The sequence below is a fragment of the Prionailurus bengalensis genome, chromosome D3, assembly GCF_016509475.1.
Source record: "Prionailurus bengalensis isolate Pbe53 chromosome D3, Fcat_Pben_1.1_paternal_pri, whole genome shotgun sequence".
Lineage (NCBI taxonomy): Eukaryota > Metazoa > Chordata > Mammalia > Carnivora > Felidae > Prionailurus > Prionailurus bengalensis.
Genome location: NC_057356.1, coordinates 14,797,763 through 14,821,007, shown reverse-complemented (window position 1 = coordinate 14,821,007; position 23,245 = coordinate 14,797,763). Strand labels below are relative to the sequence as shown.

Sequence of the window (23,245 nt, the reverse complement as noted above, 5' to 3'; positions counted from 1 at the left end):
CTCCCCTGTCACAGTCCCCATGGTTCACTCTGTTCTAGCCACACCAGCCTGACTTTTCTTGGAATACACCAAGCAGTCTTGCTAGGCCCTCTGCCTGGATTGCCCTTTTTGCCACGTATCTTTACGGCTTTTACTTCACTTCCTTTAGCCTTTAGGCCTCCGTCAGCTTTTAAGTTATCTGAGAGATCTACCCTGACCACTGACCTTGGCTTTATTTTTTCTTTATAATATTTATTAGTACTTGAAGTATCAATATTCATGTGTCTCTCTCCACTAGAGTATAAGGTCTCTGAGTAGAGAGAAGAACCTAAAGACTTGTTCAGTACAGGACATGTGTTAGGTCCTTAATAAATATTCACTGAACGAATGAATAGATGAATAAATAAAGTGGATGACTAAAACTAAGAAGATGTTAGAGATCTGTAAGAACTTTTTTAAAGGACTTGAATATCCATCAAGTTTAAGAAACTCTTTGAAAGAGTAAATTATCATTATGCATTACAATGATGTAAAGCCATACATATGGTTAAGATATAGGGCAAAGTGAAAACTTCAAGCCTAGTCAAATCTTTTAGAATAGTTTGGGGGGCGCCTGGGTGGCTCAGTCGGTTGAGCGTCCGACTTCGGCTCAGGTCATGATCTCACAGCTCGTGAGTTCGAGCCCCACGTCGGGCTCTGTGCTGACAGCTCAGAGCCTGGAGCCTGCTTCTGCTTCTGTGTCTCCCCCTCTCTCTGCCCCTAACCCACTCACATTCTGTCTCTTTTCTGTCAAAAATAAATAAACATTAAAAAAAAATTTAGAATAGTTTGGGATTTGTGGAGACATATCAGCACCATTTTTGTACTGGTCTTGACTCCTGTTAAGTACCATTTTCCCCCAAATTGATGCATCCTTGATTTCAAGTTGCCAGCCTTGTATCAAAGTATCAGAACAATAATTTCAATAAATTTAAGAAATCCAAAGGAGCTTCTCCTTTCCTCTCTCAATCTAAACATCTTTTTTTACAGAAGGAGAAAATAATATCTATTAAGAAACCAAAATAATTGATGTAATTACTTTTTAGCACACATAAGCTCTTAAAGGGTGACTTGGAAGAGGCTTCTTTACAATATTTAATATCATTTGACCCAAGAGTAGACTAAAATTTATCATTGTTATGATAATAAACTCCAGCCACTTCTGCATTATTTGCTAAGTAGAAATTAGATGACTTTAAAGTCCCTTTCCAGTTATGATATATGATCACAATGGCATAAAAAGCAACTAGTATCTAGTTTTATTTTCAAAGTAAAAGTATCATAAAAAAGGTTTCTTACTTCAGAATAACAAGTAAATATTAGTGGCAGACAGTAGCAGCAACTAACCAAAACAGTTTTCTGTTTCTTTCTTTAAAAACAATTTTCTTCAAGTCTATAAAGATAGTTGTAGTATAAAAAAGGGAGAAAAACTGGTCTAGTCTTGACTTTGAAAACATCCCATCACCTAATTGTACTTCATTTTTCATTGCTGTAAAATGAAGATTTTACCTGCCTCTGTCTCCCTCTGGGAGCAAGCTAATGAATGAAATAATAGGATTTTACACAGGCTGGCTGGGGTGTCTGGGTGGCACCTTTGTAAACCGCCTCAGTCAGTTAAGCGTCCAACTCTTGGTTTTGGCTCAGGTTATGATATCATGGCTGGTGAGGTCGAGCCCCATGTTGGGCTCTGTGCTGACAGCATGAAGCCTGCTTGGGATTCTCTCTCCCTCTCTCTCTGCCACGTACCCCCCCTCCCACCCACTCATATGCTCACACTCTCTCAAATAAATGAACTTTTTTTTTTTTTTAAAGAATTTACACAGGCTAATTTATAGTGAGGCTTAAGTTTCAGAGCCCCCTCATATGCACCAGCCCCTTCTAAGGCCCTAATATCTATTTCTGTATGGGAATTTCGTAAAATGTTTTTTTCTTTTTCTTTCTTTTCTTTCTTTTTTTTTTTTTTTTTAAAGTAGGCTTCATGCCCAGTGTGGAGCCCAATGCGAGGCTTGAACTCACAACCCTGAGATCAAGACCTGAGCTGAGATCAAGAGTCTAATGCTTAACTGACTGAGCCATCCGTGCACCCCTGTTTTGTAAAATGTTTTCTTAAATAGATCCCTAAATTTGTTTACGCTTCAGTCTGTATAAGAACTAAATCCACCACTGCATACTCAAGTGTTATGAGGTCTTTTGGAGAAATAATAACACAGAAGTCCAATTTTATGTTTAATTACCCTCCACTATATAGCAAAATCGGAAAACTTTTTGGTGTTTTGAAGTCTGCCTTGGGCAGCTTGATTTAGAAGGAAGTTTTCTGGAATGGGGAATCAGAAGACCTGGGTTTTAATTCTGGGTCACACTACTGCATAGGTGTGATTTGACACTTGTCTGAGATTTAGTTTAAAAAAAAAAAAAGTTGAAGGGTCTGATCTTTAAAATCTTTCCAATATGAAACATTCTGATTCTTACTCCCTAATGCAGAAATATTGTAGTTTTTTGTTGTTGTTGTTGTTCAAACTTGTTGGTTTCAGGTTTATTGTTCATGTAGTGTGATTACAATGTTGAAAGTCAACTAAGACCTTCCGAGAATTATCTTTCTTGAAAGTTTCTGGGAAAAGGGAACTTCTGAAAAATAATTCTATTTCTACTCTCTATCAAGTGTTCTTACTTACATTAAGTTAGGGTGTCTGTAGAAAAATAATTTATTTGATTGCCATTGTTGAAAGATTTCCATTTCTTAAAGAGTGAAGAAAATCATTTCAGTTGCGCATCTCTGATGAAATCATCTACTCTCAGCAAGCTGGATGGTTCTGTTGGCCCAAGGGCCTAAGACCAGAAATACTGCATTCTTGGCACAGTTCTCAGTTCTCACTATAAATGCAGTACCTGAGGTTGCAAGAGGTCAAGGAAGAGGGAGACAATAATTCCATGCCTAGCATTTCATCTTCAGTTAATTCTTAAAATGCCATCCTCTTGGAAGGAAAAATGTCCTTGTTCATGTTTGGAGGGAAGGATGAATTTAAAGATCATTTTTAGAGTAAGATTGGGATGGGAAAGGGAAAGAGATATCAGCAGATTTTTGTAGAGTACTTGCTCTGTAAAGATGTCACAGGGCCCAGCAATTCGACCCTTAGGTATATAATCAGGACAAATGAAAATGTATGTCCACACAAAAAATTGTACGCAAGTGATTATAACAGCATTATTCATAGTAGCCAAAATGTAGAAACAACCTGAAATGTCCATCCGCTTATAAGTGGATAAACAAAATGTGGTATATTCATATAATGGAGTTTTATTCAGCAATAAAAGAAATTAAATACTGATTCATGCTACAACATGGATAAACCTTCAAAACAGCATGCCAAGTGAAAGAAGTCAGTCACAAAAGATGATTCAAAGGAAATGTCCAGAACAGGGAAATCTATAGACTGAAAGTAGACTAGTGGTTGCTCAGGAATGGAAGGGTGGGAGGGTAATAGCTAATGGATATGGGACTTCTTTATGTGGTGATGAAAGTATTCTAAAATTGACCATGGTGATGATTGCACGTACCTGTGAATGTGCTAAAAAACAACAACAACATTGAATTGTACACTTTAAATGGTTGAATTGCATATCTTTATGTGAATTATATCTTTTTAAAAAACCCACTTTTTTAAAAGATGTCATGGGATACAATGATTAATCAAAACAGATTTAGACACGTATCCACCTCTGAAGAAGCACTTGCCATCCGGTTAAAGTATATGTATATATATATATATATATATATATATATACACACACACACATATATATATACATATATATACACACTCTCTCTATATATACTTATGTGTATATTTAAATATTTATATGTATAAATATATAATATAAATATATATATTATATATAATATATTTATATATTTTTATATATAAATTATATATATATATATATTTAAAACTGAAGCAAAGGGAGAAAATAGTAGGTCTTATACCAGGGGTGATGTTCAGCTGGGCTGTGAAAGTGGTTTTGGAGTTTGGATATTCTAGTTAGAGGGAATAGCATAAGCAAAGACAAAGGTGTGAAAATGTAACTGAATAGTAATTCATTTTTTCCTGATTATGGAGTTGAAGAATTTTGGTTAGAAAAGTGGTTTGAGGCCAGCTTTGTTTTGTTTTCTTTTGTTTTTGTTTTTGTTTTTTTATTAATGTGGAATTTATTGTCAAATTGGTTTCCATACAACACCCAGTGCTCATCCCAACAGGTGCCCTCCTCAATGCCCATCACCCATCCTCCCCTCCCTCCCACCCCCCATCAATCCTCAGTTTATTCTCAGTTTTTAAGAGTCTCCTATGGTTTGGCTCCCTCCATCTCCACCTTTTTTTTTCCTCCCCCTCCCCCATGAGGCCAGCTTTGAATCTTAGTTAGGTAAAGTTATTCTTTATACTGTAGGCCGTAGGGAGACATTGAAAGATTCTGAGCAGAGATGTGATATTATCTGAACTTTGCTTCAGGAAGATGATTATGATAATGTTTTTAAGATGAATTCCAGAAAAGATAGAATAGAATCTCACCAAGAAGAGGCAGAGGAAAGAGATAACAGAAATGGAAAGTGAAGAACAGATTAAAAGAAATATTTGAAGCAGAATTATAAATTAACTGAGACAGGGAATAGGGAAGGGTCAAAGTTAACCTGAAGTGTATGTGAGGGGAGAAACCAAAAACATACTTGAAAATATGGGCGTGGGGCTGGGAAAGGAGGTCGGCACAGTCTGATGCCATAGAGTTACTGGGACCCATTGAATGCACAGAAATTAGGATAGCAGCTTGCAGTCACACACAGGAGCTTCGGGCGAATATTTGGAGCAACATTCATTTAGAGATCAGAGAAAAGAAGAGAAACTATAGGAGGAATAATTTGGAAAAACAAGACAGTTTTATGGAATTCAAGAGATATTTATAAAGAAGGGAGCTTGTGAAATGGAAGAAAGCTGAGAAACATCCCTTAGGTGTAATGGACAAACTTGAGTATAGTTTTCAGGCTCATCAGCGTATGCAGTCTTCCAACAGGGGGAAAAAAAAAACAACAAGAAAGTTTCATTTCTAGAAGTCATAGAGTTTATTATATTTATAGAGCTATGCAACTGAAGATAAAGAACACATTTTGAGAAAACTATGTAAGAATGAAGGAATATTTAGAGGAAAAAAAAATACTAACCATGTGTGTCGATTGCATGTCCAAATGCCAGTGAACAGTTCCTCCTGCATCTGAAATTAGGACATGAGGATGTTAGTAAATGCCTTATTTTAAATTACTTACTTAGAAATCTTGCAACTGGTGGGGCGCCTGGGTGGCTCAGTCAGTTAAGCGTCTCAGCTCAGGTCATGTCTCACAGTCCGTGAGTTCGAGCCTGAGCCCCGCATCAGGCTCTGTGCTGACAGCTCGTAGCCTGGAGCCTGCTTCAGATTCTGTGTCTCCTCCTGTCTCTGCCCCTCCCCCCCCCCCCAGCTCATGATCTGTCTCAAAAAAATAAATTAAAATATTTAAAAAATTAAAAAGAATGAAATCTTGCAACTGGTGTTCATTTAATATCTTAATGAATATTTTAGCTTATTGAAGCTATAGTCAGGCTATATCAGCAGGTAGGTATGCAGACATGGCAGTGTTTGATTGGTTTGATGGTTAGGTAAAATGTGATACAGAACTCGGGCAAGTTTTACCTACCACTTAACCTAAAACATTCCACAGCTATAGAATCAGAGGGAATAATAAAAATAATGAGAAAGTTTAGTTTGTAAATATAGACATGAGAGGAGATTGGGATATCCTGAACAGGAAAAATGTGAAAATGGAGGTCAATACCTTTTTTCCTATTTTTTTCCCCTCTATAAGGCCTTTATCTCCAAAGCCAGTCCGCTTACCTAAAAATTATTTCATTATACATGTTATATGTTTTAAATTGTTACATTCTTTGACCAAATAACTCTAGTTCTAGGAACCCATTCCAAAGAAAGCCCTAAAATATAGATGAATAATACGCTCAAAGATCTTCAAAACACAGTAATATTTAATAGTTCAACAAAGAGTTGAATACAGTCTTGGCTTCCAACTGCGGAGAAAGAGTTGTGAATGAATAAGGAGATACACACTGAGCAGTCATTAAAGTGATCTTTCTGAACAGTGACAAAATGGCAAAATGTTTATAATGCAGAATTAGATAAAAGAGGTAGACTGTTGGGGGCACCTGGGTGGCTCAGTTGGTTACGCATTCAACTTTGGCTCAAGTCATGATCTCATTCTCCGTGAGTTTGAGCCCCACATTGAGCTCTGTGCTGACAGCTCAGAGCCTGGACCCTACTTCGGATTCTGTGTCCCCCCCTCTCTCTCTCTGCCCCTCCCCTGCTTGTACTCTGTGTGTCTGTCTCTCTCTCAAAAATAAACATTAAAAATAAATAAATAAATAAATAAAAGATAGACTATGGAATTATATGTATAAATGGTCTCAGCTGTATATAATAAAATAAATATGAGCATGAAGAAATAAACATAAGCATGGAGAAAAGTATGCCAAATTGTTAATGGACTTTGTCCTGGGTAGGATTATGGGCTTTTCTTCATAATAGTATATTTTTCCCAGATTTTCTACATTGGGCATGTACTTTTTTAATAGAAAATAAAGAATAATCATTACCCCCCAAATACAGAAGATCGGCTATAGGAGAGCCAAAGAACGGGAAGATAGATGAGTCAATGTAAATCATCATAGCTACTGAAAAAGCAATTTAGAATATAAGCCTTACTGACAATCAGTAGCATCACCACATGCTGTCAGATTAGTCCAGATTAGTCTACTGGTAGCCTCTATTGAGTTTCCCTGGACTCAAACTAATGGAAGTCTCAATATAGATTCTGAAATCTAAGGACACTTTTATTTCCCTGGGATTGCTTGTGAAAGTGTAGCCTAAGCCTTTGATGTGAAAAATCTTACTTTTGCATTTATAATCACAAACAGATGAAGATAAAAGTTTTAACTTCATAATATTACATTTGCAAATACTTAAAACTACCATATGATCAATTGTTACCTCTTTAATTTTGCTTCTACAATTATGTGTTTTATTCTTCTTTTTCCATAGGTGCATCATAAATGCAAAAGACTGAAGTTTTAAAAGAGGACAAAGGGTTTGCTGCTAAGATGAATCTGAGCAATACGGTATATTTTGTGCCATTCACAAAAAGGTATTATCCATAGATCCATGATACAGCTTTCTTCTATAAAACAGGAAGAGATTATGTCTTCTGGTTTTTCTATAGTTAATATTTATTATATTTTTAACAAAAATGGGAAAGTAAAAATATTGAATTGGAATAAAATTTTTTTACTTTCAAATTCTTTTTTTTTTTTTTTACAGATTTTCATCATTCTCAGTTATAGCTTACAATTTGGAGAAATATTTGTTTGAAAGAAGTATGCTTACCTAAATTTTCTTGGTTCCCATTATCAAATTATCTTCTGGAAATATATACTGCTTTTTTTGTTGTAAAGTTTTATGATTAGACTTTGAAGTAACACAAGATTTTTCATATCACTTTTACTCTAATTACAGAAGTAATAGGCTTTGCAGAAAATTTAGAAAATACAGATAAGCAGAAAGAAGAAAATTTAAAATTACCTGAAATCCCTACACCCACTTCAGATAAAACAAGCCTGTACAGAAATCGAAACTTGGAAATCCCTCTACCTGCTTACATCCTGCCTCTTTTGCTAAAACGAAACAAAAAGGACATTGCCTTATATAAGTTCCTAGAAGGATATTACTTGGTCCAAGAATGTACCCATTCTGTTCTTCTGGCAATGTGTAAAAATGACTGTTTCCTTATACCCTCACCCAAAACTGTATCTTTTCTCTATTACTTTGTCAGTTTAGTAGGTGAAATTAGTTGTCTTATTATTTTAGTTTTTGCTTTGATTACTAGTGAAACTAGATGTATTTCATATCGTTAGTAGCCACTGCTAATTATTTTTTAAATTTCCTATCTGTGTCCTTTGACTATGTGGGTGGATGTACATATATGTTTGTGCTTACTTATATATATGTTTTCATTGAAGTATAATTAACATACAGTGTTATATTAGTTTCAGGTATGTACAATATAATGATTCAATACATTACTAAGTATGCATCAAGATAAGTGTGCTCTTAATCCCGTGTTTATCTATTTAACCCCTCCACTCACCCATCTCCCCTATAGCAACAACCACCAGTTTGTTCTTTGTATTTAAGAACGTTTTGTTTGTTTGTCTCTTTTTTCCTTTGTTCATTTGTTTCTTAAATTCCACATATGAGTGAAATTGTATGGTATTTGTCTTTCTCTGACTTATTTCATTTTGCATTATACCCACTAGGTCCATCCATGTTGTTGTGAATGGCAAGATCTCATTCTTACTTTTACAGCTGAGTAACATTCCTGTGTGTGTGTGTGTGTGTGTGTGTGTGTGTGTGTGTGTGTGTGTGCGTGTGTACACATCACATCTTTATCCATTCATCTATGGACACTTTAGTTGCTTCCGTATCTTGACTACTGTAGGTAATGGTTCAATAAACATAGGCGTGCATATATTTTATTGAATTAGTTTTTTATTTTCAGTGGGTAAATACCAAGTAATGACATTACTGGAGCATATAGTTATTCTGTTTCAGTTTCTTGAGGAATCTCTATACTGTTTTCCACAGTGACTGCCCCAATTTGCATTCCTACCAACAGTGCATGAGTGTTTCTTTTTATCCACATCCTCACCAATACTTGTTATTTCTTGTGTTTTGATTTTAGCCATTCTGACAGGTATAAGGTGATATTTCATTGTGGTTTTGATTTGCATTTCCCTGGTGATGAGAGATATTGAGCATCTTTTCATGTATCTGTTGGCCGTCTGGATATCTTCTTTGGAAAAATGTCTTTTCAGGTTCTCTGCTCATTTTTTACTTGGGCTATTTGAGTTTTATGGGTGTTGAGTCCTATAAGTTCTTTATATATTTTGGATATTAACTCCTTATCAGATATATCATTCACAAATATCTTTACCCATTCAATAGACTGCCTTGTCATTTTGTTGATGGTTTCCTTCTCTGTGCAAAAGCTTTTTATTTTGGTGTAGTCCCAATAGTTTAATTTTGCTTTTTTTTTTTTCTCTTGCCTGAGAAGACCTGTCTAGAAAAATGTTTTTATGGCCAATGTCAAAGGAAGTATTGCCTGTATGTTTTCTTCTAGGAGTTTAATGGTTTGCGGCCTCACATTTAGGTCTTTAATCCATTTTGATTGTACTTCTGTGTATGGTGTAACAAAGTGGTATAGTTTCATTCTTTTGCATGTAGCTGTCCAGTTTTCCCAGCACCATTTGTTGAAGACACTGTCTTTTTCCCATTGTATAATGTTGCCTCCTTTGTAGTAGATTAATTGGCTATGTAAGCGTCGGTTTATTCCTGGGCGCTTTCTCCTGTTTTATTGATCTTGTCTTTTTTTTGTGTCAGTACAATTCTGTTTTGATTACTACAGCTTTGCAGTGTATCTTGAAATCTGAGATTGTGATAACTCCAGCTTTGTTCTTCTTTCTCAAGATTGCTTTGGCTATTCGGGGTCTTTTTTGGTCCCATACAAATTTTAGCATTATTTGTTCTAGTTCTGTGAAAAATGTTGTTGGTATTTTGATAGGGATTGCATTAAATGTATAGATTTCTTTGAGTAGTGTGGATATTTTAATAATATGGTTCTTCCATTTCATTAATATGGAATCTCTTTCCATTTGTTTGCATCATCTTCAATATCTTTCATCAATTTATATAGTCACCTGTCTGATATTAAGAATAACTTTTAACCAGCATATATTTTGCAAGAATTATTTCTACTTTATTTGCCTTTCAGTTTTGTTTATTGAATCATTCTGAAACAACCTTACTGATGTATAAGTGCCATACAATAATCTGAACATATTTAATGGATATAATATCTTTTACCAGAATATGTATCTGTGAAGATAGTAAATCTATCCACCATTCCCAAAAGCTTCTTAATACCCCTTTTTAATCCCTCCATCCTACATCTTCTCATTCAACCCTATCCCCAAGAAACCACTGATGTGCTTTCTGTTACTTTAGATTAGTTTGCATTTTCCAGAATTTTATAGACATGAAATCAAAAAGTATGTACTCCTTTTTGGCGGGGGGGGGGGGGTCTGTCTTCTTTTCACTCAATGTAATTATTTTGAGTTTCATTCACATTGTAGCATGTGCCAGGAGTTGATATTCTCACTGTGATGCATTCTATTATCTGCATGTACCACAAATTGTTTATCTGTTCCTTTGTTGATGGGCATTTGGGGGCTATTAAAAATAAAGCTGCCATGAACATTTGTGTACCTGGCTTTGTATGGTCACATGCTTTCATTTTTCTTGGGTAAATACCGAGGAGTGGAATGGCTACATCATATGGTAGATATAGGTTTAGCTTTTTAAGAAGCTGCCAAACTTTTCCAAACTCTATCATTTTTACATTCTCTCAAGCAGTATGTGAAAAAGGTATTTGACACCCTTGTCAACACCTGGTATGCCCATTCTTTTTCATGTTAGCCATTCTAATAGGCATGTAGTAGAACCTCAGGTTTTAATTTGTATCTCCCTAATGAATAGTGATATTAAGCATCTTTTGTTTTGTTTAGTTGCCATCCATATATCTTCCTTGGTGAAGTGTCTATTTTAATCTTTTTCCCATGAAAAAAAAATTTAAGTTTTTTATTTATTGAGAGAGAGACAGAGACAGCACAAGTGGGAGAGGGGCAGAGAGAGAGGGTGAGAGAAAGAGAATCCTACACAGGCTCCACACTGCCAGTGCAGAGCCTAACACAGGGCTCAAACCCACGAAGCTGTGAGATCGTGACCTCAGCTGAAACCAAGAGTCAGACACTTAACTGACTGAGCCACCCAGGCGCCTCTAATCTTTTTCCCATTTAAAAAATTGGGTTGTTTACTTTCTTTTTATTGAGTTTTGAGGGTTCTTCATAGTTTCTGGATACAATTCCATTATGAGACATATTTTGCAAAAATTTCTTCCAATCTGTGGCTTGGCTTTTCATTCTCTGAACAGAGGTCTTTCTTTTTTTTTTTTAAATTTTTTTTTTCAACGTTTATTTATTTTTTTTTGGGACAGAGAGAGACAGAGCATGAACGGGGGAGGGGCAGAGAGAGAGGGAGACACAGAATCGGAAACAGGCTCCAGGCTCCGAGCCATCAGCCCAGAGCCTGATGCGGGGCTCGAACTCCCGGACCGCGAGATCGTGACCTGGCTGAAGTCGGACGCTTAACCGACTGCGCCACCCAGGCACCCCATGAACAGAGGTCTTTCAAAAAAGCATGTTTTTAATCTTGATGAAGCCTAATTTATCAATTACTTCTTTTATGGATTATGCTTTTTTTTTTTTTTAATTTTTTTTTTCAACGTTTATTTATTTTTGGGACAGAGAGCGACAGAGCATGAACGGGGGAGGGGCAGAGAGAGAGGGAGACACAGAATCGGAAACAGACTCCAGGCTCTGAGCCATCAGCCCAGAGCCCGACGCGGGGCTCGAACTCCCGGACCGCGAGATCGTGACCTGGCTGAAGTCGGACGCTTAACCGACTGCGCCACCCAGGCGCCCCTGGATTATGCTTTTTTTTATATGTCTAAGAAATCTTTGCCTGACCCAACATCAGAAAGATTTTTCTTATGTTTTCTTCAAGGATATTTTTAACTGTATGTTTTACATTTAGTTTTATAATCCGTTTGGAGTTAATTTTTGTGATGGGTAGGCATGGATCAAAAAAGATCCCTTTCTTTGTATATGTTTATACAGTTTTTCCAGCACCATTCATCAAAGACTTTCTTCACTGAGTTACCTTCACACCTTTGTCCAAAATCATTTGTTCACAAATGTGAGGGTCTCTTCCGGACTTTGTTTTGTTACACTGATTTGTTTGTCTATATATAACAGTATCACCCTGCCTTGATAACCATAGCCTTATGATAAATCTTGCAATTAGATTATGTCAGCCCTCCAAATTTGTCGTCCTTTTTCAAAGTTGTTTTGCTTATTTTATGTCCTTTAGCATTTTCATATGCATTTTAGAATCAACCTCTCAATTTCTTTTTCTAAAGAACAATTAATATTGATTCTTCTGACCTATAATCACAGTTATTTCTCTTTTCAGTCTTTAATTTCTGTCACCTTTATTTTGTAATTTTCAATGTATAGATCTTGCACATTCTTTGTCAGATTTATCCCTATGGATTCATATTTTTGATGCTATTGTGATGTTTTAAAGATTTGATTTCCATTCATATATAAAAGTAAAACTGAGTTTTAAACATTGATCTTGTATTCTGCCACTTTGATAAAATCACTTATTAATTCTAGTAGCTTTTTGTAGGTTGCATTGAATTTTCTACATAGGTGATCACGTTGTCAGTAAAAGTCTAACGTCTTCCTTTCCAATCTTGATGCTTTTTCAATTTCTTTTTTCTTGCCTTATTACACTTATATGCCATCCAGCACAATATTGCAGACAAGTCTTGAGAGCAGACTTCCTTGCCTCATTCCTGATCTTAGGAGGAAATCATTTGGTCTTTGATATTACCTATAAATATTTCATAGATTTCTTTTATCAGGCTGGGGATATTACCTTTTATTCCAGGTTGGCTCAGAGTTTTTATCAGGTTTGAATATTGGATTTTGTCAAATGATTTTTCTGCATCTATAGAGATGATCATTTTGCATTTTTTCCAGATTGTTGATTTGGTGAATTACATTGATTTTTGAGTGTTAAACCAACTTTGCATTTCTGGGATGAATCCCACCTACTCGTGATATATTATCCATTTCATATGTTATTGAATTTTATTTGCTGTGATTTTGTTACAAGTTTTTGCATCTATATCTGTCAAGAATTTGGGGGCATCTGGGTGGCTCAGTTGGTTGGGCATCCAATTTCAGCTCAGGTCATGATCTCACAGTTCTGTTTGTGGGTTTGAACCCCCCCGTTGGGCTCTGTGCTGACAGCTCAGAGCCTGGAGCCTGCTTTGGATTCTGTCTCCCTCTCTCTGTCTGCCCCTACCCCGCTTGTGTACTTTCTCTCTCTGTCTCTCTCAAAAATAAGTAAACATTTTTTAAAAATTATATATATGAAGAATTTTGATCTGTTTTCTTTATTGTAATGTTAGTTGTTTCTGGTGACAGATAATAAATCCAGTCCCCATTACTCCATCTTGGCTGGAAGCAGATGTTCATTCATTATATTTTTTAAGTTCTAGAAGTTATTAATTCTATGTAGTCAGACTTACTGATTTTAGTTAACAACTTTTGCTCCTGATATCTTGCTTATTAATTAAATATTCACCTGCAATTTATTTTAGAAGTTTTTATGGTCTCATTTTTTTATATTTAAATATTCATTTCTTTTGAGAATTAATTTAATCTATAGTATGACATAGTGATCTATGTGTTTCCTCCAAATGATTATCCATAGTACTTAGCTTTACTCACACTGATGCCAAAATATTCAAAAGTTTAGAATATATTCTGACGATTGAAAAGATTTTACTTCTCATAAGTTTAGTTCGTAGATCTTTTTGTTTTTCTTAAAAACAATCTCATAACTTCTTTTTTTTTTGCAGTCTTCAAAAGGGATATCTTTGACATGATGCATTGTTTCTCTTTTCTTTTCTCAAACGTAAGCAGTGGTGGCAGTAGCACTTTTGGAATATTAGTTGTGTATTAGTCACTTGATTGACAACTAGACTTAAGTCACTTTTTCAATAGTATTGATACATTGACTTTATGCTTGATTATCAGCATTCATGGATTGACAGGATGACCTTCCACAATTACAGGCATAGTGCTGCAGGGGAATCCCTTTTTCCTGTTTAAAACCTTCAATGGCCCCCCAGTATACTTAGGATGAAGTACAAATTTCTTAATATTGTTTAAAAGGTTAACTGTGATTTTCCTTGGCTTAACGCCAGCTTCATATTTTCTCCTTCCAACTCTACCATACGTCCGTATTGAAAGAACTACTTTTATTTTTCCTTAAAAAAGCATGCTTTTTCATATCCAAGAAAAAAGACACTGGGTCACCCAATTATATGCTTCTATTAATTGTTTTTTTTTTCCTTTTTTATCATAGCAATCATTTATAACCATTTTGTTATTTGTATCATTATAGTGTAATATTTATTCCCCCACTGGACTCTAACTAAGCCCTTTAAGGACAGGGACAACATCCCATTTGATGTGGGACCAACACCCAGTATGTGCCTGGCATACTAGGCACTTGACAAATATGTGTTGAGTCAGGGAAAGGGTTGACTGGATAGATGGATACTTAGGGTGATGACCTACATATTCTAATGCTCTAACTAGACTAACCATATGAAGTAATATACAGTGTCACCTAAGGCTGTCATATCACAAGAGAAAAATTCTTCTTAGCACTAACTAGTTGTACTTCTTTGTTAATGACCCTCTCTTTTCTCTTCTCCTTGAACGAAGCCTATTGGCTCACGTTTTTAAAAGTACAATTTTATTGGCCAATAACTAAATTTCTAGCATAGTAATCTAATGGGTCAAGGAAGAAACAGAAACTGTCCCGTGTGTTGGAATGATTGATTCTCTTGGGAGGTGGTATTTATAATAAAAAATATAGGTGAAAGTTAATATTTCAATATTTTTCAAAAAATACAAAGGATGTATGCCAACTAAGTGTAACTATTAACAACCAACATGTAAGAATGTCAAAATAATGTGCTTTTATTAATAGAAACTTTGAACTCAGAATGTTTTGTATAGCAGTCAAATAACCTGCCTCTTTAAGTGAACATTTAGCATAGTCTCCAAATTATGGCAATTTGTTAATTACCTGATCTGTATGTACATCTTGTATATTAAGAGCATGGGCTTTACAGTTTGATCTGGGTTTGAGCCCCAGTCTGATAAATACTACCTGCCTGATAATGGGGGAGTAGTTTTGCCTTTCAGTCTTCCTTAGTTTGTTGTATAAAATCAAAATAATAAAGTCCTGCATTATGAAGCTGTTGTAGAGATTAAAGAAAATAACATATACATGTATGGAATGCTTAATGAATGTTAGCTGTTATTATTTCAATGTTAATTAGACCAAAATGCTTTTAAAAATAGATTTATTGAGGTACAATTTTAATACCATGCAATTCACTCATTTAAAGTGTACAATTCAAAAAAATAAAATAACAATTCAGTGGTTTTTAGTATATTAACCATTGTGCAGCCATCACCGCAGTTTTCTTTTTTTCGCAGTTTTAGAACATGTTCATCACTCTAAAAAGAGAGTCCATTCCTTTTAGCTATCACCCCCAAACTCTCCTTCCCCCAGCCCCAGGCAACCAAAAGTCTACTTTCTGTCTCTATAGATTTAGTTCTTCTGGGTGTATTATATAAATGTAATTGTGCAACATGTCATCTTTTGTGACTGGCTTCATTAACTTGACATTGTGCTTACAAGTTTCATTCATGTTGTAGCATATATCGGTAGTTCATTTCTTTCTATGCCTGAATAATATTCCACTGTATAGATGTACCACATTTTGTTTAATCATTCACCAAATGGACATTTGGGTTGTTTTCACCTCTGGCTACTATGAATCATACTGCTACCAATATCCATGCACACGTTTTTGTGTGGACATATGTGTTTATGTTTTGGGCTTATACCAAGGAGTAGAATTTCTGGATCAAATGGTAACTTGATGTTTAAGTTTTTGGTGAACTGCCAGTCTGTTTCCCAATGGTTTCACCATTTTGCATCCCCACCAGCAGTGTTGGAGGCTCTAATTTCTCCACATCCTTGCCAATAGTTATTTAAGTTTTTGATAGTAGTCATCATAGTGGGTATAAAATGGTATATTACTGTGGTTTTAATTTTTGTTTATCTAATGAATAATCGGAATATCTTTTCATGTGTTAATGGTCACTTGTGTATCTTTGGAGAAATGTCTATTCAGATCCTTTACCTGTTTCTCTTTTGAGTTATTTGTCTTTTTATTATGAAGTTGTAAGACCAAGATGCTTTCTAATATTAATTTGTATTGCAGCCAACCGAGATGTTTTAGAAATAAGTTAATATCAAATGTTCTTTTTCTACAGGTACTAAAAACTTATCACCCAAAAATTTTATAAATGAGAGATAAGGCTGAGTGGGATATCAAAAGCAAAACGTTTGCAAATACTGGTCACCATGCCTAAAGGGGTGCCAAAGGACCCAGAGATTGCTGATCTCTTCTACAAAGATGATCCTGAAGAACTTTTTATTGATTTGCATGAAATTGGACATGGAAGTTTTGGAGCAGTTTATTTTGTAAGTAATTTTAGAATGGTTTAGAGAGATTAAGTTAGGGAAGTTTGAGTTCTACACATTCTATTACTTGTAAAATATACTTAGTTTTAATGTTTATTCTACAAATTAAATGTCTACAGTGGAGGCAAACAGTCATTGCTGAAAATCCAGTCCTAGAATTCTAGGCATTATTAAAGTCAGTGGTATCTGTATCAACTGATTCTGCTATCAGGGTACTCCAAAAAATGTTCTAAGCTTGAATTTGAGCCCTATGCATTTTCTCTATATGCCAAGCTCTTTTTTGCCTCAGGGCCTTCCTATATGCTATTCCTCCACCTAGAAAACTCAGCACATTGCATCCCCATCCCTGCCTAACTCTTGCTTATCCTACAGATTTCAGATTAAGTCAGCTTACATCCACAAGATTGCCTTTCCCGTTCAACTTTCCAGCACTAAATTAAGACCTTTATGACCTCATAGCACCCTGTGCTTACACATTGTTGCGTTTATCATGATTATAATTAAATAATTATGTGTGAGAATTTTTGAGTCATGTATGTCTCTACCCCGACATAAGCACCATGAGGACAGGGGTTCTGTCTATCTTATTCATTGCTATATGCCCAGTATCCTGTATAATGTCTGATAGTAATAGGAACTCAATAAATGATGGACAGATGGGCAGATGGATGGATGAACATTATGGCCACACTGACAGATGGCCTAACAAAGAGTTTTAGTAACGTTTCATGTCAAGTCAGTGTTTTAGGTTAAAGGGTACAAGGCTTAGCCCCCTAAAGTCAGTTTGAATTCCCAGAATGTGATTATCTTCTGATGAGAAGAATGAGAAGTGGCTGAAATGTTACCTTAGCTCATCACCTGAAATTCATTGCAGAAAATTTAGTTGGTCATTTACTTATTTAACCTTAGAAGTTTGCCTCCTCAAAGTCACAAAAACTTCCTTGAGAGCAAAGTAATCCATAAAAGCAAAGTAATATTTAAGTACTACTTATTGCTTGTTTCTCTTCTCAACCTATTATCGGATCTGTTTTGTTTTGTTTTGTTTTAACTCTTTGACTTTTAGGTGATCCTTTATGTTTTGACATCTAGGTAGGGCTTATCTTCAGTTGTCCTTCCAAATGAGATTTTATTAATTGCATGTTTAGCTCCTCTTTTTGCTTCTGGCCAAATCTTCAGCCTGGGTTTTCCCTGAACTCTTTCTCATCCCTTCATGTCTGCGCTCAGCACTACTACATTTCTCCTTGACCCCCCTCTAATACTTGGCTTCCACTCAAGCACATTTTATCTTTGAGTGACCGTCCATGGCTGAAGAGGGTGCTAATTTTCTAGTCAACACTTCTCTGTTAGTCTTTAGGCTAAGAATAGTATTTAAGGCCCAGTCAAAGTCCTCAGTCTTCCTCAGTCACAGGGATGCTTTTATTTTAAGTCTATTTATTTATTTGCTTATTTATTTACTTAAAGTAATCTCTACTCTTAATGTGGGGCTCAAACTCATGACCTCAACATCAGGAGTCACATGCTCTACCAACTGAGCCAGCCAGGCACCCCAGGGATGCTTTTTTTTTTTTTTTAAAGGACTTTTAAATTACAAATATACATACAGAAGTGTGCATAAATACATACCCATATATCTTAATATACAATTTAAAGAGTAATTAAAAGGTAAATCCTTTTATAAACACCAAGAAATAGAATATTTCCATCACTCTGGAGACCCCACTCATATTAGGAGAGTCCACTATTTTGAATTTGGTGATTATTTTCTAGTTTATCTTTTTTTTTTTTTTTTTTTTTTTTAAAAGCAGGCTTCACACCCAGCCTGGAGTCCAGTGCGGGGCTTGAACTCATGATCCTGAGATCAAGACCTGAGCTGATACCAGGAGTTGGACGCTTAACCAACTGAGCCACCCAGGCACCCCTCTAGTTTTTCTTTATATGTAACCCACAATATAATTTGGTTTTGCCTGGTTTTGAACTGTTTAAAAGTGGAAACCTTCTGTATATGTTTGTTGGTGGCCTATTTATTCTGCTCCAAGACACTTTCCTCAGCCACCTTTTCTTACTTTCCTTCTATTTATAACTCCTTCATCCTCTCAGAGTCTCTCTTGGCCAGAGTCAGAAGGTAGTTCCAATCTCTGTTTGACTCATATTTTAAAAAGCAGCTAAACCCCTCTCAAAGTTCTCCTTTAGAATGACTACAATAAGCCAAGCATGTTTTGAAACTTACTAGCAAAGCTTTGGACTAGGGACCTACTTTATAATAGGCCACAGAAGACCTACTCATTCATTTGCTGTTTGAGCTAAGGCCTGTCTCTTTAGCCAGAGTATATGCCTTTTGAAAATGAGGACTGTTTCTATTTCTTTACAACTCTAAAGGCTAGCCAATGCCCGTTTACAGTAGGCACTAAATATATGTTATTTGTTGATATGATAGATGGGAGAAATAATAAAGATATTTGGGTGGTTTTGAAAATGTAATCATTAACTATATTGTATATTGTATTGCCTGTATACAAAAGTGAGTAGTACAGGCCCATATATACCCGTAAGGCACAAAAAACCGGATTAAAGAAGAATTAACTTACACTTTACTGTAAAATTTAGAAAAACTTTAATTTTTTATCTATAATGGTCATGCGGTAACACCTTTAAAAAACAGATTTCTCACTGGCCACAATAATGTTTATGTGTAGTTCCTCCCTCACTGTTAATAGATTCTTCATCTTGTCACTCATACCGTGATGACCAAGAAGACCATCATCTCTTCTTTGGGCAATTGCAGTAGCATCCCAGCCCATCTCTGTGCATCCATTCTGGTCTCTGTTTAGGCTGCTGTCCACACTGTAGTGAGCTTAGGGGAAAAAGAAGTGAGTCTGATCACATCATCTTTTTCTGTAAAGCCTCCAGGGGCTCTCTGTTCTTAGACTGAGATCAAAACCCTTACTGTAGCCAGCCTTCAAGGTCTTCCATGATGTGGTCCCTGTCTGTACTTGAGACATATTCCCACTCATTCTCATTGCCCTCGCTATAATATAATAGCTTTCTTTTGACCATTGTCATAGGATCTTCACATAAAGTGTTCTCTCCGAAATGTTTCCCCTTCCCCTTCTCCTTCTTAACTCCTGTTCCTCTTTTAGCTCTCAGCTGAAACCTCATTTCCTCAGGGAAGCCTTGCCTGACCTGCCGGAGTCACATCCTCCCATTTTTGTTTCTCAGAGTAACACATACCCTTCTTCCTAGCAACCATCACAGTTGCAATTTCACATTTGTTTGTTATGATATTTTCATTACTCTCTATGCTACTATACAAGAGATAGGTACTGGGCATATTTACTCACTTCTTAGCCCCATACCTGACAATTTTTGAATGCCTATTAAGTATTTGTTGAATGAACAAATGAATCATAAAGAACTCAGAGAAGTTGGTACTGCTAATTAGTACTTTTCATGAATCCTAGCCATGCTAGCAAGCCATTAAGATCAGATTCCAGCAACCAACATTTTTATACCTAAACACTATAATTGTGTTAGACTTTTTGTAGTTTACAGCTTTTACACAGAATGTTGCCAAGAAATATGTTTAAAGTGAATTGTAAGATGGTACAGCTCTCATAGAATCAATCAACTGAGAATATTTTCAGAAAAAAAATGGAAGCTATTAACTTGGTAAAATATCTGTGTGTTTGGATTTACATAAGTAATGCAGAAATTAGCAGTATTAACACCACATCAGACAGTAAGAAATTCTATATTAAAGGAAAATAGAAACAGGCTGGGCATGATTATTTTTGTATTCACTTAAACACAACTACGAAGCTTCTACGTTTCCACTGTTGCCTTGTTGAACTTAACATATCTTCTATAATCCACCTAAAGCTGATGATTAAGTTCTGTTCTTCTGGGTATACTTATTACCTTTCAGTTTTAGTTGAGACTTAATAACTAAGGCAAAAAGAAAAACTTATTTTTAATGCTTATGTTTCTCTATAAATTAGCAACAAGTGGACAGTAATCTAATTGTAGCTGGAAATGGTTAAGAAAATTATCAGAAACAGTACTCTAAATATTTTTTGAATCAATGATCTTGCTTAAACTCCCTGAGATCATTAAGACTATTGGAAGTGTTAAATATGAATAATAAGTTTTAAGAATAACACTTGAAATAAATTTTTTAAAAAGGGGACACCTGGATAGCTCAGTTAGTTAAACATCCAATTCTTAATTTCAGCTCAGGTCATGATCTCACAGTTCATGGGATGGAGCCCTGAATCGGGCTCTACACTCACAGCGCACAGCCTGCTTGGGATTCATCCTCTCTGTCTCTCTCAAAAATAAATAAATAAACAGCCAGTAAAAATTTTTTTAGAAAGAATAACACTTGAGATGTGTAGAAGTGGTAGTCATTCATAATATTATATGAAGTACTGGAAAGCTGAGACCCCACTGATAGTTTCCTTTCTGTGTACTAACACATTGATTTTTCCTTGAAGTTTCATTTGTGAATTTTAACTAGTATAAAATTGCATTAAAAACCTCACATCTAAACAGACTCTTAACAATAGAGAACAAATGGATGGTTTCCAGAGGGGAAGGGAGTCAGATGGTGGGGGAAATAGGTGATGGGGATTAAGGAGTGCACTTGTTTTGATGAGCACCGGGTGATGTATGGAATTGTTGAATCATTAAATTGTACATCTGAAGGTAATATTACACTGTATGTTTAACTGGAGTTTAAATAAAAACTTGAAAAATAAATTTCACATCTAAGAAAAATCAACATGGAAATGTTTTTCAATTTTCAAGTCTGTGCTCCAGTAGACAGATTGTGTAAGCAAGTATACTTACAAAGTTCTAAGTAATGATTACTCTGTAAATGTAAAGAAATGTATTTTTATTCTAGAGAGATTCTTTTTTCAAAAGTCTCTGGTTCCAAATAAGCATTGATTATAAATAAGCTTAATAAGCAATTAGATAATACCATCTGATTCCATATTTGTCCTTTTTTTTTTCTTTTTATAAAGGTTAAAGATTTGGTTTAAAAAAAAAAAACCCTGCAAGTTAAAATTGCTCATTGCTTAAGCATTTCTTAAGCCTTTCCCAGGCTGCTTAAGCTGCACAGTAGATAGATTCATCCCCAAAATATCCGCTTTTCAGATACAATCACTCTAACCTTTATTGAAATACTGAATTCGCATCAACTTTTCTTTGTTGCTGTCATATAAGCACTGTCTTAGTGTTAAATTTTAAAAGCCAGCAAAATGTGAGAGATTTTGTTTTCAACAAAAGTCCATCTGTACCTTATAAATGAACAAAATATCTAAAAAAAAAATGCCTTTGTAGAGGCCTGCTGATTTGAAAACTCTAACTAGTAGACACCTTGTTTTTATAATAGGTACTTTTACCTTTAGAGCTTATAAAAAAAATTTTTTTTTTTTCAGTAAGTGTTCATTTTGTCAGCAGTTTGTCATTCAGTAAGACTCTGGGGTTGAATTCTTTTTACATAAATAAGTTATTGTTTATTTTTTGATTTAAAATTTTTTAAATTAGAAATTCAGTTTTATTTGAGGAGCTTCTTTAAGTGTATTTAAGAAACTGATTATGCATTTTTCTCTAAAATTGATGACCTGATTTTATCAGGGAGTGAATTTCTAATCTCTTACCTCAGAAACACCACTATAGCTTTATTGGTTTACAATAATAATATCATAGCACCAAAATAGCTCACTTATATCAGGAGTGTGTCACTGATACAGAGCCCTGTTATTAAAAGAAAGCCAAAATTAGATAATCTTTGAATGTCTGACATTTATTTTTCTGAAAATTTTAAGGAAATTATTTATTTTAAATCTCTTAAGTAGGAGGAAGACTATTACTTGACCTGTTATTTTCTTTTTTTTTTTTTTACATTTTTTTATGTTTATTTATTTATTTTTTTTATATATGAAATTTATTGTCAAATTGGTTTCCATACAACACCCAGTGCTCATCCCAAAAGGTGCCCTCCTCAATACCCATCACCCACCCTCTCCTCCCTCCCACCCCCCATCAACCCTCAGTTTGTTCTCAGTTTTTAACAGTCTCTTATGCTTTGGCTCTCTCCCACTCTAACCTCTTTTTTTTTTTTTTTTTCCTTCCCCTCCCCCATGGGTTCCTGTTAAGTTTCTCAGGATCCACATAAGAGTGAAACCATATGGTATCTGTCTTTCTCTGTATGGCTTATTTCACTTAGCATAACACTCTCCAGTTCCATCCACGTTGCTACAAAGGGCCATATTTCATTCTTTCTCATTGCCACGTAGTATTCCATTGTGTATATAAACCACAATTTCTTTATCCATTCATCAGTTGATGGACATTTAGGCTCTTTCCATAATTTGACTATTGTTGAGAGTGCTGCTATGAACATTGGGGTACAAGTGCCCCTATGCATCAGTACTCCTGTATCCCTTGGATAAATTCCTAGCAGTGCTATTGCTGGGTCATAGGGTAGGTCTATTTTTAATTTTCTGAGGAACCTCCACACTGCTTTCCAGAGTGGCTGCACCACTTTGCATTCCCACCAACAGTGCAAGAGGGTTCCCGTTTCTCCACATCCTCTCCAGCATCTAGAGTCTCCTGATTTGTTCATTTTGGCCACTCTGACTGGCGTGAGGTGATATCTGAGTGTGGTTTTGATTTGTATTTCCCTGATAAGGAGCGACGCTGAACATCTTTTCATGTGCCTGTTGGCCATCCGGATGACTTCTTTAGAGAACTGTCTATTCATGTTTTCTGCCCATTTCTTCACTGGATTATTTGTTTTTCGGGTGTGGAGTTTGGTGAG

The 23,245-nt window shown here is 35.5% G+C and overlaps 1 protein-coding gene across 3 annotated transcripts in view; it reads left to right on the top strand.

Moving 5' to 3' along the window:
- The window catches only part of TAOK3 (TAO kinase 3), a 183,702-nt gene that overhangs the window by 76,558 nt on the left and 83,899 nt on the right, over nt 1-23,245 (top strand). For all 3 annotated transcript variants that reach the window (XM_043557718.1, XM_043557721.1, XM_043557719.1), the window contains exons 2-3: nt 7,144-7,246; nt 16,212-16,422. In XM_043557718.1, the coding sequence (XP_043413653.1) occupies nt 16,303-16,422 (120 nt within the window). In that variant the 5' untranslated portion in view covers nt 7,144-7,246; nt 16,212-16,302. The remainder of the gene's footprint in view (nt 1-7,143; nt 7,247-16,211; nt 16,423-23,245) is intronic.